This window comes from Saccostrea echinata, unplaced genomic scaffold, assembly GCF_033153115.1.
Source record: "Saccostrea echinata isolate AGI-Se365-2 ecotype Australia unplaced genomic scaffold, CSIRO_AGI_Sech_v1 ptg000001l, whole genome shotgun sequence".
Taxonomy (NCBI): Eukaryota; Metazoa; Mollusca; class Bivalvia; order Ostreida; family Ostreidae; genus Saccostrea; species Saccostrea echinata.
The window spans coordinates 33,249,554-33,268,534 of NW_026889750.1; the positions used below are offsets into that span (position 1 = coordinate 33,249,554).

Sequence of the window (18,981 nt, forward strand, 5' to 3'; positions counted from 1 at the left end):
AGATGAAATTTATGTGGAAGCATCCTAGGATAGTGTAGATTCTAAATTATTCAAATCATGACCCCCGGGGCCACAATAGGGAATCCAAGTTTTACATTGAAATATGTAAGAAAAATCTTTAAAAATCTTCTTCTCAAGAACAACTGGGACAGAAAAACTGAAAACTTATGTGGAAGCATCCTGGGGTAGTGTAGATTCTAAATTGTTAAAATCATGACCCCCGGGGGTAGGGCGGGGCCACAATAAGTATTACTTTAGGGAAATTGGTAAAGAACAGCAAGGCCAAAGTTACTCAGGTGAGCGATGTGGCCCATGGGCCTCTTGTTTATTTTTCGTTTTTCCTAATTTGACCTTTCCATATTACGGAAACGTATAACCGCCTCATGTCGTTGTGTTTTACCTCAAAATGACAAAATAAAATCAGAGTCATCTGCCAGTAAACTGTATATAACGTCATAATTTTGTCGAGTTGTACAAGGAGATCAAAAATTTGCGATAATCGTTTGATGATTTAACTGCCCTGTTAAAGTTTTTTGACTTTGACCAAAGTATGATAATTTGTTGCAATGTTGTTGCAATTAAAAAATGTGTAGCAATATTCTCCCAGTTTTATATAATTAGAATAAATAATGTCGATTTGGTTCCATTTATTAGGCTTTCACGTCGATATTTTGACAGTTCTTGTCTGTTAACGTACGTTTGTCATCCTAAGTTCGAAGAACAATTTAACTGTATTGAAAAAAAATAATCATAACTGAAATTGATCTCTCTTTTTATGCGCACCACTCGTATCAACTGTGAGGCAATTAAAAAATGAACCGAAAACTCAAACGATTCAATACTTTATATTCTATTGACAAATCTATGTCAATTTTACTTGGAATGAGTATTACAAGTAGTTCAAATTTGGATGACTTAATTTCTCTGATTTAAATAAATCGTCTACATGAAGTGGTCACATAGGCGTCGGAACCGGGAGGGGGCTTAGCTCCCCCCTTCTGCAAAGATAAACATAATATAGGCATTGAAAATTGGGGCTTAGCCCCCAAACGTTTTTTGTTTTTTTTTTGGTTGGTTGGTTTAGCCCCCCCCCCCCCTCCGTTTCAAATTTGCTTCATACGCCTATGTGTCATATATATAATACGTTGAAGTAATGTCTGCGATGCGTAGCACTAATGTCTGCGATATTCAATAAGCGGTATACATGTAATTTATATGAATTATTTAAATGCGACATTGATGAATTCGACTTTGATAGATTAAAGTGTGTAAGTCGTCCAAATCACGTCAAAAAAGTGTCCTTCAGTAGAGATTGTTGTCATAGATAAATCTGCAAACGTTGAAGCAACCGTTTTGGACAATATTATAATAAAAAAAAATATCGCGTTCCAACTTAACAACACGAGACCATTATACGTTTCTGTACTTCTACGCTTTCGTAACCTAAAAGGATCAAATTAGGAAAATGTTTTCATTAGCTTTGGTGTTTTTACGTTGTATAAAACAAATATATATATAAATAAATAAATTAATACATCTATTAATTGAAAGAAATTAAATTTTATCTAAATATGAAGACGATGCATGTGTAGATTTTATATATACTCGATCGTGAGATAAAAAATGTTGTGTAGAATCTGAGCAAAAAGCTACATGTAAACTTGTAACAGAAGGAAATACATGTATTATCTGTGTTTATCATCACCCCAGAGATCTTCCCGTCTCGGCGCTCGAGCTTGACAAACCCTTTGGTCACATCGATTTAAATTTGATGTCTCATGTTTCTCATTTCATATAAATAATTACATATTCAGGAATTTGACATGGTGATTTCTGAATTACCCACGGTTATGATTTTTTTTGTCCACAGTATATCCCAAGAAAGATGAAAACAAGTTGAAAGAAAAACTATGAAAAGGTGTATCATGGAGCAAGGGGAGGGGGTCGATAAGATATTTTATGCGGATGAGGAAACACAAAATTTGTTTTTAAAAATATTGATGATGACTTATACTGCTGATAAACAAGGAATATGGGCTGATTCAAAAGTAGAGTCATTACTGCTGTAAAATCTTAAATAACAGGAAGACGTCAACAAAATTGATATACATGTACTAATAAATTTTGTTGACGACTTCTCAATATTAAAGAATTTTATAGCAGTATAGTTATATTACTTTTGGATCAACCCTGGTACACCCATAAAATACCTAGTTCTTAAGGGGGGGGGGGGGGTAAAAAAGCTTGTTGGTAGAAGGATGTGTTTCTTTTTTTTTTTATTTGCTGCACAATTTACGTGTTTAAGATACAAAAAAAAATCCATTTAAATTTTGATTTATGCAGAGTTCTAAAATATTTGGTATATAGTTGAAAATATGGTTTTTATTACATTTTCAACAGTGATATTCTATAATTTATTTTTTGAATAAAAGTGATATTTTGTCACAGTGTGAAATAATATAAAAGTAATATTCTGTCACAGTATGAAAGAATATCGTGCGGCAAAACTCTCGAATTTCCTTCCCTTCACGAAGTGTACTGTTAAAAAAAACATTCCCTGACCTGATATAAGATAAAGATAGTAAATAAACCATCATGACAGAAACTAAAACTGCCAAAGTTTCTCCAAATATGTTTTTGAAATCCATGTTTCAATGTTTTCAATCTCTCAATCGCTTAGCTATGACGTCTCAACCGTTCAACCGACGTCAACTGTAATACTGTTACGAAAAGACAGAGGCAAAGAGGAATATATATATATATATATATATATATATATATATATATATATATATATATATATATATATATATATATATATATATATATATATATTCCATATCCAACTCCAGAAAATTGAATCACCTCTACATATACGAGGACCATAACCAGATCTGGCAGAAATATTTAAAATATTAAAAAAAAGAATAAGGTGCTTTAAAAAATTCAAACGTATGGAAAGCCGTAGGGTACCCCCACATTATTATTATTTTTTCCTATATAACTATACCAAAAATAATGATCTCATACAAAAATAAAAATCTTGCTTTTTTTTTTACAACATTATTATTTTTCTGCAACAATAATAATTTGGGTACCTCCACATAATTATTATTCCTATATTTTTATAATTGTACCACAAATTAATAAAAAAAAAAAAATAATAATAATAATAAAAAAATAAATAAAAAAAAAATAAAATAAAATAAAAAAAACATTATTATATTTCCCCGCAAATATTACAATTATCACGTTTCCATACTATACTACCATACTATGTGTACAAATTATCTTTATTTAGCCCAACAATAAATAATAATTTTATCCTCTGATGTTTTACAACTATAATCTTGCCAACAGCAATAATTATAATCGGTCGATGTGTAACATTGTTTTTATTTACACCAAGATTATATCATATTACGTTTACTTCAACGATTTATAAGAATGCATACTAGTAACAACTACTGATTGAAAATTTAAAAAAAAACCCACTTTCATAGAAATAAATATGTATGCAAAACAAAACCAAAAAAAAAAAAAAACAAAAAAAAACAAAAAAAAAAAACACCACATTAATTTTTCAACAATAATAATGTGCGCCTTGTTCGTAGAAAACAACTTTATTTTTATTTTTCATCGGGAAAGATAACTTCTTTTCTAGTGACAGGAACGAAAACTCTGTCCCTTGTTGAAACATTATTATTGTGGCAGACTGTACACATTATTTGAAGCGTGAATTATATTATCTTGAGCGTGGAGAAATATTATTTCTAGCGTGACGGATACAAGCGTTTATGTGAGAGAGATTTGCACACATTATTTGAAGCGTGAAGGAAATATTATCTTGAGCGTGGAGAAATATTATTTCTAGCGTGACGGATACAAAGCGCCTATGTGAGAGAGATCTTTACATGTGTGTTCACCGTTCAGTCGAAGCATGGTCGAAGTGACAGTCTGAAGACGTCTTCGACAACAAAAGTTACAAGGTAGGACAGACACGGTAAGAAGTAAACACCACGCCAGTAATGTTTTAAGCTTAAATGTTAAAGTACAGAACTTTCAAACCTTAATGTTAAGATATAGAACTTTCAAACCTAACTTTCGAATTTTCTCGTCAGGGATTGAGTCTAGAATAAAACATAAATTGTCTTCTATATATATGCACACGCCAGGAGTATTAGAAATCGCATCATAAAATATGTATTTTTTTTTTTTACAGATATGTTTTGTGTAGAGTGTGGTCACAAGTTTGACCACAACAATCCCAAATTTTGTGGGAATTGTGGGATAAGAATAGGTATGTGAAGTTATAATTACATTGTAATATATATATATATATAGAGAGAGAGAGAGAGAGAGAGAGATGTCATGAACTGAATATAAAACAAAAAGTTGAAGCAGAGAAGAACAGAAATATGTTCAAAAGAAGTTTAACATCCTGATGTATTATAGTTTCGGATTTTTTTTTATCAGTAAACATGGTAAATACTAAATAAGAACCGAAAATGAAGACATGCAGTCCTGAATCTGCAGTGAATTGTTTGCTGAAATCAAACTAGAATGAAATATTTTACAAACCAGATCTGGAAATTTAGGGTTCTTCAGCAAAAATCAGGTGAAAAGCATGACTCGCCATGCCATAAAAAATAATTGGGTTATGGGTAAAAAAAATCTGGTTTAACACAACAGAATTGGGGGAGTTGGCAACTCTCCCCCCTCCCCCCATTACTACGTATGTGTATCTGTTTTTAGGAACATTTGTAACCATTTTCATTACTATTAGAATATTACTAGTTATTTATGCATTTATCTATTTTATAGGTAGCAAGGACACTGGAGATGTTGAAAAAGAACCATCCATTGGTAAATTTATTGGTTGCGGAAGTTCTAGATTTGAAGCAAATTCCTTTTGCCTTAAATTATAATTAATCAATTACAGGTAAACTTTGCTATCTCGACATCAGCAGAACTATCGGAAAATGTTGAGGTATCAGAGTTGAGACTTCATGCCCAAGACGCCCAAGATTTCACTGCATAGCAAAACAGACAGGTTTATTACGTACATGACTTCAATATACGGTAGTTCATCTTATTTCAGGAATCCCTCTATTTTTATTACCAAATCTAAGGAATTATAATAAAAATAATGTTTATAAAATAAGTTCTTTCTCTATATCGAAATCTTTCTAAATTTACAAAGTTTTCCAAAATTCCACCATTCCGTGTACATGTAACTTGTTTTTTTGGTCAGAACAGGATATGAAATGGGCTCTATAAACTTCGAACCGTATAAAGTCGACATCTGAGAAACAGAAAAAAAATTAGATGCATTATTTTTTTTTTCTCATTTCAAAAAGAAAGCTCATAAAAACAAAATGTGATGTTACTTGTGCATGAATTAAGGCTGATTCAGTTAATCGTGTCATTAATTTGATTATTCAAGTTCCTGTTGAATGAATTTTTAAAACAAAATATCTTTTAAAAACATCATTTAATTCCTTAGTTAGAATTAAATTTAATGCGTTTATTATTTATTGTTATGCAGTAAGCTTTTTCAAATTATAAAAGTTGTGCTTTATGTTGATATTAATAAACGTCGGTACATTTAACGAAAATCGTATGGATTTATCGATGATATTGCCCAAGCTGAACATCTAATTGAGCAATTAAAGTCTCGAAGAAGACCGAAGGGCTTGGGATTCTTCTACAAACACAGTCTGACTATAGAATGAATTCAGCAGTGTGTACTCAAAACATGGGTGTGAAAGGTGTGAATTTCTTATGATGTCGAGATACACAGAGTCATCCGTGCCTGACGAGTGACCATTTGACAAACAGTTAAGTTTAATAGAGCAGAAAATTGCCGATGTCGACATATACCAGGTAAATGTTGCTCTTGGGACTGTGAATATACGTCGAGATAAACCGGGTTGTCGACATTACCGAGGTAGACATATCAGAGTGTCTGCAAGTGAAGTATATAGAAAATACTGCCGGGAGCATGGACGGACGTCAACATATCCCAGGTTGTCGATGTATCCGCGATGTTGAGATACGGAAGTTAACCTGTATTTAATGAATATTCAGTTGAACTTTGATATCTTGAACACTGATCATGTGGTGATATTTCAGATGCCATGGATATGTCAAAGTGATTTGGAAGTTGCAACCCCTTATTCTTTAAGTATGTTATCCCTGATATCTCAAATCCTTGGATATCTCAAAGTTCAGTCCCATCAAGTTCAAGATAACAAGGTTTAACTTTATTTATGAAACTTCACAGGTAGTCACAGTGAGGTGCTTTCTGACACTGATGACATGGAAATTTTGCTATAATTACATGTATACTACATTCATTTGGCATGAAAATACAATAGAATAATGTATTTCTCTAAATTTTCAGGTTGTGAGGTGCTCCCAGATATGGCAGACATAAAAGGTGTTGAACAAAAGTTATCCAAAGGTAAATTTACTAATGATTGTATAGTATATTCTACAACTTATAAAAAGCATTGATGATTTCCTGTAGGAAACACCTTAATACAGTAACAAATTTTCCAAGGCAGACCTCAAAATATTTATATCTATCATATGTACACACGCATGTCACTATAATAAATGATTTACTTACTTACTTACAAAAGTCATTATGAAATTTATTTTTTATGTGCTTCTCTTTATATGACATTTGTGAAAATGAAGCAAAGTGCTTCCAGATTTGGTAGGAGACTTAGAATCTGATTAATGAATATCATCAATTTAAAAGAAATCTGAAATATCTGTGCTTGCTTGTCGACAAGTGAGCTTTGGTAGTCGGGAAAGGAAAGTCATCATGGTGATGAGTGGTTATGATTCAAACTTGTCCTCTTGAGCAAGCGGTCATGGAAATTGTTAACACCCTGTAATTTAGTAGATAAATTTTTGTCTTGAGCTTAAAACAAACATGATCATAGGGCCAAGGATTTCCCCAAATAGTACATCTTTGAGACAATGATTTTGCTAGGATAAAGTAAAATGATAAGTATGAATTTGTGTCTCAATACAAGTTTTTGATAATGTGTGTTATGTTTCTATTGTTAGTGTGAAGTCATTTTAAAGTAAATCTTTTAAGGTTGCAAAGAAAGTCTGGAGTTCCTAAAAAAGAAGTATGGCCCTCAAAGCCTGAAGCATAAACCAAAACCAAAACCAGATAGGAGCATTTCAAAAGTGAGAGACTATGGATTGAGTTTATGTTACAGTTACTTGTTGTCATAATAACAGTGTGAAACATAAATTGACACAAAGTAAATGGTCATTCCTCACATACAATGTACATGTTTTTGCATACATATACATGTCAACAAGAGTTGTTAATGAAGAATTGTATAAGCTGAAAGACATTAAAAATATTTTAATTTTTTCTTATATTCAGAAATTCACTAACATGCATGTATGGTACATGTATATACATGTGTTTGCTTAACATTGCAGGAACTGATTGTTCATATAATGGATGGTAAAAATAGGGCCTTGAAGAGAGCCTTCCCAACGGATGATGGACTTAGTGGCTGTCTGAAAATCCTAACCAGCTACAGCGATAATGCAGAAAATTGGATGTCCAAAATTAGTGACATGTTCAGAGGGAAGATTATTTTCCTTCCCTACATAATGGGAAAATGTGGTATTGAAGCAATAGAGAACCCCCAACAATTCACACTTGGTCACTTGGAGAAACTAAAAACAAATAAGAAATATGTACCACTAAAGATATATGCAAAGGCCAGAGGGAAAGGTAATACTTTAAGAGCTGTTTGAGAATTTACCTCAAGCCATCTTTAAAAATTTGCCCTCTCCCGACTGACTGGCTCAAAATGGCTCATGTCAATTTTGTTTTACCTCAAGAAAATGATCAATTTTAAAATTTTCATTCTAGAATTTTCTCATCCTGTCAACAAGTTTTTATAATCATGTCAAAAGGTATTGTTTTGTGTTTGCCTGAACATTCTTTTAACTGTATAATTAATTATATACTGGGTTATGGGCAGCAATTATCACTAATATTTACATCTACAGTGTAGAAAAAAATCAATTTCAATTCATTATCTTTATTGTAGAAGGACATACATCTAATAGCACATTTATAGAAATCATTATTATACCCGTACTGATTTTTCACTAATTAAGAGTAAATCGATATTTTTTGCTGATTTCTTGAAAATCACCCTAAAAAGACAGATTCCCTGCTAAAAGGACTTAAGGTGCGTCAGTTTGATGAACTGATACACACCTATTTGGAACACCTATCAATTTCTGTAAACAATTTGAAAAGTACCGATATGTTCCAAATAAAATCATGAATATTCATAATGCAGCAAAAGGAAAGTTATATATAAGGAGGCGGGGCCTAATTTTTATGGGAAAGAGTAACTTGTTATTGTGTCGTCAACATGGTAGACTAATATGCACAGAGAGATATACCGATCACATTATTTTGTTACAGTGTAAGTTGTTTATAATATAAACAAAGTTGCTTGCAGATACATGTACATAGTTAATAGACAATTGATTGAAATGCAAAGATCTTATTTATTATTTTTATGTACATTCTGAGTACTCAATATTTCCATTGCGCTCACTCCCTCCCTCCTTGGTTGGAAACCCATAGGCAGCAATTCCAAACAAACAATTTTTTAAGGATGGCCCAATTTCAGTACTGCATGTTTTTTTAAAAAAAAAATTATCATGAAGTACTTTTGTGTCTGCCTGTTTGAAATTCAAATAATGGCAGCCAAATTATTGCATGAAGGACAACATTATTTAAGATAAACATTTTGTTATGCAATTAATACTATTGAACTTCACTATTTCAAACATTGATATCTTAAATACCATGGTTAGCTTGAAGTGAATTGGAAAGTGGAAGTTCCAACAGATTTGATATACATGTAGATGATGTCTGCTGCACAGATAAGGAAGTTATTGTAAATGATTGACAAGTTTTCTTTTGTATTTTTCTTCACTTTTTGATGTTTTAGATAGGAGAGAAATTACAGAAAAATACAAAGGGCAGAAATTATCAGAGGTTTTAGTGATTTACAATTATGTTTATTTTTTGTTTAATCTTTGAATTCTAGCATGTAATGATTTGATTAATTGATCTTTTCTTTTCATGATTTTGTTTTTCTGTCAGTCTGCTCATATCTAAGTCCATGTTCCCCTTGTAAAATTAATATATTTGTACCTACATGTATAAATAAGAATATAATGCTTTCAAAGTTCATTGTGCCATGTACATGTACTTCCTTTTATCTTTTATAAAGTAAATTGACAGTTCCAAAGAAATGAAGAATGTTGAAAATAGTAATGTTAGAGTAAAGTGCTTATAGGATGAGAATAATAACTTTAATCTTTTCCTATTGTATTAAAAAAGCATCTTTAAGTTAAAGTAATTTTCAAAAGAATTATAATATGGTGGGCAGAATGACATGCAGATATGACTTCAAGGAATGTCATAAAGTTAGCATTACTTTGTGGTAGTGTTATTTATTTTCACAAAATGATTTATCATGATTTTAATTTAGCTTAAAAATAAAGAGTTTATGTAAGGGACAACAAATTCTGTGTTTTCAATGATGTTTTAGATTGTGTGAGGGAAGATAACTTTTTCCTTCTTTAGGGCATAAAGGGAATTGAATATGCTTGCATGAAGTAAATTTTTCATTTTTTTTAATTGATTAAGAAAGAAATAGTCTTGTTAAGATTTAAATAAATAACCATAGATAAACTCAGATAATTTTTACAGCATTTCTTACTTTCCATGTAGCATATAGTAACTGTCTCTTTATTATTTTTTTTTTTAATTTCTCACTGTTGGTTGTGTTAGATCATAAATTCATGCAAGTGCAATTTCTGTGATCTGACACAAAAATAATGTAAAATTGTCACAAAATATATTCTGTAAAGAAAAAAATGATATTTTTAAACAGTCACATACTTTGTATCTTAAAGCTTATACATGTATATATGATATTTTTTGATGTATGTTCATGATTAAATTAATAGACTTGTCGAATCTTTAAATGCAAAGAATAAGGTAAACAGTAAGGAGTCTGTCTATATGAATGAATTAAAGGTACAATACCACATCAAATTTTCTTATCTCCCATACAGAAGAGTTACATTGCTATTTTTTCATTATTTCTTTCAATCAAAGTCTAATTAGAAAATTTTAATTATGTAAAATGTAAAAATAGACTCCAGAAAATGTTCCTAGAAACTTTTCAGTAACAAAAATTCATGTATTTCTTAAATTTTCAAAAATAATTTTTTAGCTATAAAGGTACATTTTCCCACTTTTCACCAAATTTTGTAGCTTGGTCAAAAATAAAGTTGTTCAACGAAACAAATATCACTTCTTTAGTTAGAGAGGCTCATATTTAAACAAAGATATTTAAATTTTGTTAGTATTATTTATCCTTAATTATGAAATCAAACAACAATCCTACTTAGACCTACATGTGCATTTAGATCAGTTCACCTCATTTAATAACTGGAGGTAGTCTAGATAATGGATTAGGTGAACTGATAGCAAATATTTTTTTGCATCTTTGTACAATTATGAGCTTTTTAAAAATCAATTTTTTTTTTTTTTAATTAAGATATCTGATGAATTTGAAGACTTTGAAGAGCTGGATCTTGAGGTAGTTGCATCATAATAATCAATTTTTTTAACACGTGGGCCAAATTTAAGGTTAAAGTGAGCTTTTTATGATAGGAATATGTCCATTGTCAATCTTCATTGTTTTTGTCATAGTAAACATTTAATATTTTGACTTCTCCAAAAGCATTGGATCAATATCAACCAAACTTGGCACAAAGCATACTTTGATGAAGAGAAAATTTATTTATCTAAAGAACCACACCCTCTTGGAAGGGGAGAGTATAAAATAAACAGAAATATGATGGATGTCATCAAAATATTTGTTCAAATCCCCACCCCCTTTTCCCCAGGATTGGTTGTGGTGAATTAAAATATGGGATCCAAATTTTACATGAATTTGAATAAATAGAAAAAAAAAGTTTGGAAATCTCCTCCTCAAGTGCAGCAGGAATATGATGTGACATTAATATGCATGTATGGAGACTTTTGTAGTGCAGATTTAAAGAACTGAATGGTACCTGGAGGTAGGATGGGGTCACATTTGGGGTTAAAAACCCATTTACCGGTACATGTGAAAGCAAAGAAATTATGAAAAAAAAATATGTTTTCAATAGTTGCAGTGCCACACTAATTCACATTGCAATGCAACCTTCTCTTCCATTGATTTAAGTTTCCAATTAAAAAACAAAAACAAAAAACATTGATCATAGGGATAGGATTTGGCTTAAATAGGATATCAATTTTCACAAAATGCATGCATATGGAAGTAAAATGCTAAAAATTTCTGATGAACAGCAAGGCTGTTTCAATCATTTTGTTATGGCAGCATGATGTAACCCCCCCCCCCCCCCCCCCCCCCCCCCCCCCGTGTGGATTCAAGTTCAGTTTAATCATGATCCGCTTGTGCTAAGTTGGGTTGGTTAAATTGTTCAGGGAATAAAAAGCTTTTTTTTTTAAATTTAAATCTAGCTTATAAGCAGAGAGGATGTGACTTTTATGAGCATTGTGACTCCTGCTCCACTTGCTTTCATCACTGATATGCCTTAAGAACCTAAGTGCAATTTTGAAATTAAAAATTAAAGATTATGCAGTAAGTAATTTTAAAATACATGTAGTTCAAGGAACACAGATACATGTATATTTTTCCTTTGCAGACCCCAAAGAAAGAGAGAAAACATGGAATGAAAGCATCCACAGAATGTTATGTAAGTGATCTGACCCTGTTTAAAATGAATTTTGCATGACTTAATGTATTAATTATTTTTCAAGCAAGCTGTATAATGGTTATGTGCAGGATTTGGAGCCATCAACATCAAAGGAATTAGATGGGAAAGGGTCACCACTAGGCAGTAATGTAGAGGAACAACCACATAGAAAAATAAAATTGTCTCCAATCATTATTGAAAATGAGGTATGTTTAGTACAAGTAAATTGCCATTGTTGTTTATGAAAGTTTTTTAAACAAAAATTTTAAAAGTTTCTTGTGGCTTCACAATTGAAGAAATTAGTCTGAAACTTCACTGGGGAAAGTCAACAAAATTTCTAAAATTGACCAGAATTTGAAAGAAACTGCATGCATTTGGATGTATTTTTAGGCATCAAAATATAATTTACCACTGTACCAATTAATAGTGTGCTCTGTTTGATATAAGTGATTATATGAAAGCTAGAGATTGTTTCTCTTAAATTTGAACTTACATGTAATATTTGAAGATTTTTATTAGGGATGGCCACATGCAGTAAACTGACAAATTGATCAGAAAGATCATACTGGGTACAAATTCCATATAAAGCAGTCAACATTTTTAGAAACTTTTGTGATGAACTTACTTAAAAATTGTGCATTTTTTTTAAATGTAGGGTTCTGATGATGATTGTAAACTCCCTAAAATGGAATTATCAAGATCAGTAAGTGTTTATTTTTCATGACTTTCTAGTTGTTTGGGTTTTTTTTCATTATACAGCTTAAACTTTCCTAATAGTGATTGGAATGTACATTGGTACATTTGTAATAGTTGGGCATACCCATATACCCTATCCAAAACAATACCACTGAATAAAATTTAAGGAGACTCGCAATAGCCTTTTAACCCCCCCCCCCCCCCCCCACTACCATATGGGTATAATGGTAAAATCAATTTTTTGCTATTGAAAACTCTATTAAACAACTAGGTGTCATTTTGCTAGCCTGTTGCCAACAGTTCCTCCATTTTCTTTTTTCTTTTTTTTTTCAGTAATTATAGTTATTAATTTAAATAAACTTTCAGTAAATTTGGATAATCTATCAAATAACAAACATTTCACTATTAACTTAGTCATAATTTTATTATTACACAAGGTAACAGGATTCATTATGATTTTTGGTCACCTTAGTCACAAGATATTTCATTTGCAGACCCAAAAGGAAAAGAGAAAACGAGACATGAAAGCATCCACAGAATGTTATGTAAGTTGTCTGCCCTTGTTTATAATTACATGTAATCACATATGACTTGTATTATGTTAGTATTATTCTAGCAAGCTGTATAATGGTTATGTGCAGGATTTGGAGCCATCAACATCAAAGGAATTAGATGGGAAAGGGTCACCACTAGGCAGTAATGCAGAGGAACAACCACAAAGAAAAAGAAAGTTGTCTCCAATCATTGTTGAAAATGAGGTATGTGAGTATGTTTTAGTACAAGTAGATTGCTACTTTCCTAATGAATCCATGTGAATATTTTCAATTGTATTTTAAATACTTTTCAATGGGGGATATTGTTCATGGTCATAAACTTAAAGCTAAATATGACTCATTGAAGAAGAAAAAAACTTCCTCCCTTTTTCTCTCATTTTAATCTTTTTCTTGAGCACTATTATAAACCGCAGACTTCTTCACAGTCTGAAGATTTTGCTGTACAGATCTTACTTGTATAGACATATATATAAACTAGTATCTAAATTATATTGCTATTGATGCTCAGTCTCCATAAAATTGTCAAGTTTATGCAGCTATAGCATGTCAGGGGGAAAGTAACATCAATTGCATGTATGATTTATTACAAACAAACACAAATGCACGTAAATGTAAAAACAAAGAAAACTTTAGAATTAGTCAACATCGATCATGAGTTCCAGGTGTGCATTCTGGTTTAATAATATATATTCTATTGCTGATATTTGAAAGACGAAAACTAGCTTATGGCTATTTATGAGTCCAGGAAAAATAACAGTTTAATTGTGCAAACATTTTACCAATCCATTGCCTTTAAATTGTAATTCAATAAAGGACTAAAATTGGCTACTCAGTCTGTGCATAATTTTGGGTCTGTTTGTCATAAACTTCATGTGTTATGTGTATTCCTTATTAATGATGGGCAGCATTGTTAGACACAACAGTTATCAATCTTGTTGGTAGAAGTATTTTTTTTCTTCATTATTGATGTTGTGCTTATGAACACATCTATAGGCATCAGAAGCAAATTGAAAGGGGGGGGGGCTAACTGAAATGGGGAGCTAAACCAACAGAAAAAGGTAAGCCCCAATTTTCAATGCCCATATTATGTCCGTCTTTTGAAAAAAGTGGTGGGGGCTAAGCCCCCCCCCCCCCCCCCCCCCCATTTCCAATGCCTGTGGAATGTTACTAAGCAATTTGAGATTCATTTTGTAACTGTCGATCTGAAGAGCCATTAAAGGTTAAAAGGCAGGAAGCACTTACAGATAAAATGAATTTTCAGGTCTTGAGAATCTTGACTTTTTTCATTGTATATACATATATATTTATATATATTTTAGATTTCTGATGAGCTACCAGACATTGAGGTACCCTCTCTTTCTTCAGACATTAATACAGATCCTAAGTCTGATGCTGTATGTAAAAGATAATGTATACTAAGTACACATATTTGTTATCTTTAAACAATACATTTATACATATGTGTATAGAAATGATTATGATATTGAAATAAGCAACAATTTAACATCAAGCAATCTACTTTTTTTCTTAAAACTTCACTAGTCTAGTTTTTCTTTAACAATGATTTGGAATGAGATAGTTAATGTAATGACCTGTTCACACAGAGAGTTTTAATTCGCAGTAAATTAATGAGAAGTGAAATAATGCGTGTTCTCATTCGTTTCTTAATCTTTATATGTATGACTTTTCATACCCACTTTACTTAACAGGGGTCTGCGCTTTGCTAGTGAGGCTTCCAAGGTCCTTTTAGGGACCCGACCCCCCCCCCCCCCCAGATTAACACATGTTGTATAATGCTATCATGATGTCATTTGCAAATCACTTCACATTGTGCAGAGCAGATCCATTAGACATAATGTCATGGTGTCTGTAATCATTTCAGTGATAAGCATAATTTCACTTTGTTTTTCACTAAAAAAAAAAATAGCATAAGTACCCATATCTGACCACTGACATGTGGCATGCGACTTGATATTGCCATTACGCACGTGTCAGAATTTTAATTCTAATTATCTAAAGAGCTAATGCGGAGTAATTTGATGCACAGTAATTTAATTCAAATTAAATTAATTTGTAATCTCCGTGTAAATGGGATTCAAATTTAATTTGCTGTAACTTACATTCAGATTACTAGTAAATTCTCGGTGTGAACAGGGCATAAAAGTATATACTGTTCTTTCTTTCAGCTTTCGAAGGAGGATGTACCGGTATTAGAGGATTTGCCAGTAAGTTGTCAATATTGAATACATGTATTATATATGTTTACTGCTATCTTGTTCTTAATATCAAAAAGTAATCAATCAAATGAGAAATCATAAAAGTGGCAGTTTCTCAACATATATGTACATGTATACATGTATATCAGATTCTTTGATTATTTTCAGCTAATGGACAGTGAAGTAGCAGCATTTTGTGATGTAAGTGTATACCATATTAAATATCTTTAAAAAGTGCTATTTATTTTTCAAATTGGATTTTAGCAGTTTTTCCCAAGAACACTTTTTTATACAAGTATGGATACATCAGCAAATGTTTCTTTATTGTAGGTCTTGGAAAAGAAGATAAAGAGAAAGGAGGTTTGACATTATGATACAGTTATCGTATAGCGGGATTTCTTGGCGGGTGTAAAATTTGGCGTTTTGCTTGTTCAAATGTATGCCAATCATTTTGGTGTAATTAATTTTAGCGGACACAGGGTTTGAACACATTGCAAAAGAACACTAAGAAGAATACTGAATATTTTAGTGATTAAAATTTTAGCGGGCTACTACCAAACCACTAAAATAAGCCAAAATTAGCACCCCGCTATACAGTATATTGTCTTGAAGTGTTCACTTGAAGAAGTTCACTGCTCAGAACTTACTTCTCAGTAATTCTTAGTAAACCCTATTTCCCAGTACATGTACTTGCACACATAGTACAATGTAAACTACTTTATTTGCCCTTGAATGATCAAGGGCCATTGGAAAAATATTAATTGGACTTAAATAAAGTATTATGTTAATGCTTGGAATTGTTAATTCTGTCTAGAAGGGTAAGTTTTGTACCTGGTATGTCTCTAAACCTATATTCGATCTCCAAAACCAATAGGCTAATTTCAACCAAATTCATATTAGGCCTTCAAGGGTAAGTAAGGAGATGCCAGAATAGAAGATCAAAGGTTAACAGGTGAAGATATAGAAGAAAAAAAGAAATCTGTAAAAAAAAATCTCCTCCTGAACATTAAGACCATGTTAGTCATTTTGGAATTAAAGCATCCAACATGTTGAATCAAACTTAGTAAATCACATTCTCTTGGGGCTAGATTTGGGCCAAATATAGGATTAAAATTTTTATGGGAGTGGAAAGGGGAAAAATGCAAAATCTTCTAAAGATCAACAAGGCAACCGTCTCTTGGATGAATTTTATGGCTTATGGGCTCTTGTTTTCAAAAGTATTTGGAGGTCATTTTAGGAACTGAAAGGCCTATTAATCATAATTTTAAATTGCTTTTCAACTTCAAGATGGCAGATGGAATAGCCTTGACATTCCCAGACAATGGAAAGATGGTGACTGTGGTGTATGAAAATCATGGGGGAATGTCATTTTCTAGGGCCTTTCATCATACAGACACAGTACAGGTATGATACATATGATGCATGAAAAGTGCACATTATCATTATCATAAATAATGAAGACAGTAATCCTTGTATATGTATTAAACAAGAGTTATTACTATTGAATCAATTTTCTTCTTATTACATGATATGGATTTAAAGTAACAATTTTTAAGATAGATGCTAACTTGGCCATCATGAGTTGTTACATGTAAGAAATAAATTGAAATGATACGTTATATGATGAAAAGTCATCAATGGGATACTCTAGTAGCCAGCAAATTTGAGAATGATTTTCTCACTATAAGTGAGCATTTGATAGTAGAGTAATAAATTTTTGGCAATTCTAAATTTCAAATTGAAAGAATTCGAATTTAATTTTAAAAATGTCTACAAATTTTGGATATAATATGGCATTAAAAAAATGTTCAAGCAGCTCTGGTATGTACATGTAGGTCACCATCTGCAATTTTGGAGTGAATGGTGTTTTGAATGTATACATCTCATAGCATATTAAATGAATAGAAATATATTTTCCTCTGAATTTAATGTCCTTTTAATGCACATATTAAGCTGTCTTATTCACACAAAACAACAGTAATTGGACAATTATTTAACATCACAGTGGAGCAACAGAAAAATGGATCTCACATAAAAGATAATAATTGAAATTTTTTTTTCCAGAAAGGAGTCTTGCACCTTTGTATATTGATGGTTCTTTTTTTTTTCAGAGTGTGTACACATTTCTTTGTCAGATTATTGACCCAGAAATTCTCCCTTCTGTATTCCATTTGGAATGCATTTCACCAACCACCTGTACAGAAAGAGAATGCATTCATTGTTTTGAGCTCACAGAGTGTTTTGAAATGCCAATTGATAAATTGCCATCATTGTTGGTATTGAAAGAGGGGGTAAAAATTATACATATATCTTTTAAACATGTTTTGTTTCTTTACTCTGTACTTCCATAAAAGAAAAACTTGAGTCTTGATGCTTGCAGTGAAACAAAACTTACTTCATATATTTTACTTAATTTCTTTCTCAGACAAAAAGGTTCTAAAATATTTTTCATCAGCTTTTTTGCTGATAACTGATGTCATAGCTTCAGAACTGTTGCATTAAGGTTTTATATTTTAGTCTTTGACCATAACACTACAGATCCTGTGATACAAATATGGTCAAATTTACATCGCAAGATTTTCTGCGCATGGTGGGGGGATGACAAATATACTCAATTGTTTTGAATTTCTTGTAGGATGGCAGAAAATTCAAAACAATTGAGTTTATTCGTTGGTAGAGACGACTGTAACAAGGGTTACAAAATGAATAAAATATACAGGTTGGTTAAAGAATGTGCCTGGAATTACGGAATTGAAGGTTGACCAATGCTGGAAAGTGGAGAATTCTCCCATACCATGCGCAGAAAATCTTGTGACATAAATTGCACTGAGATCTGCAGCGTAATGGTCAAAGACCATGGTCAAACGTTGTGTAAAATCATAAATCTACAGTTCGACAGCTACTGATGTTAATGAACAATTTTAATTCTTTTATATGTATACATTTCAGAATTATCTGGTGGATGAAACCATGACATTTTATGGAACTGTGCTTTTAAAGAAAAACTAGACTGGCGGGTTCTACATAACTGTCCGGTTTATTTGTGTTCATCTTTTGATTAAACTCTTAACCAAAGTTTACTGAAATCAGAATGCCTGTCTATCGTAAACAATTTCTATCAGAAGACTATTCAGTATTTTTATGCCCCCAACCATGAAATGGTCAGGCATATAGTGTATATCATTTTGTTTTCATTCCATCACAGTAAGCTTTTTTGTTGGGTATACAAATGAGTTGCTTTGTAATATGTGTCTTTATTTTGCTGATTGAGAAATAAAGACTTGATGGTTTTGTTTTTAGTTCATCTCAGCTGAAAGCTCATTTGAGCTTTTCTGATCACCAATTGTCCGTCCGACCATTTAGCTGTCCATCCATCTGTCTGTAAACATTTCACATTTTCAACTTCCCAAGAACTACTAGGCTGATTTTAAGCAGAGTTGGTACAAAGCATTCTTGGGTAAAGTGAAGTTAAAATTGTTAAAATGAAGAGCCAAGCCCCCTTACAAGGGGAGATAATCAAGAGAAGACAAAAATAGGGTGGGGTCATTAAAAATTCTCAAGAACCACTTGGCCAGAAAAGCCGAAACTTAAATGGAAGCATACTGGGATAGTGTAAATTCTAAATTGTTTGAATCATGACCCCCTGGGATAGGATGGGGCCTCCATGG

The 18,981-nt window shown here is 31.9% G+C and overlaps 1 protein-coding gene across 1 annotated transcript; it reads left to right on the top strand.

Moving 5' to 3' along the window:
- The first annotated feature begins 7,667 nt into the window (after window positions 1-7,667).
- On the top strand, window positions 7,668-18,604 carry LOC133190390 (uncharacterized). Its single transcript, XM_061325999.1, has 14 exons — window positions 7,668-7,774; window positions 10,641-10,682; window positions 11,797-11,847; window positions 11,937-12,053; window positions 12,503-12,550; window positions 13,038-13,088; window positions 13,185-13,301; window positions 14,417-14,491; window positions 15,284-15,322; window positions 15,482-15,514; window positions 15,644-15,673; window positions 16,601-16,717; window positions 17,425-17,604; window positions 18,263-18,604. Exons 1-14 carry the CDS (start codon window positions 7,754-7,756, stop codon window positions 18,320-18,322), a joined length of 981 nt encoding a protein of 326 aa, XP_061181983.1. The 5' UTR covers window positions 7,668-7,753; the 3' UTR covers window positions 18,323-18,604.
- The last annotated feature ends 377 nt before the right edge of the window (window positions 18,605-18,981 follow it).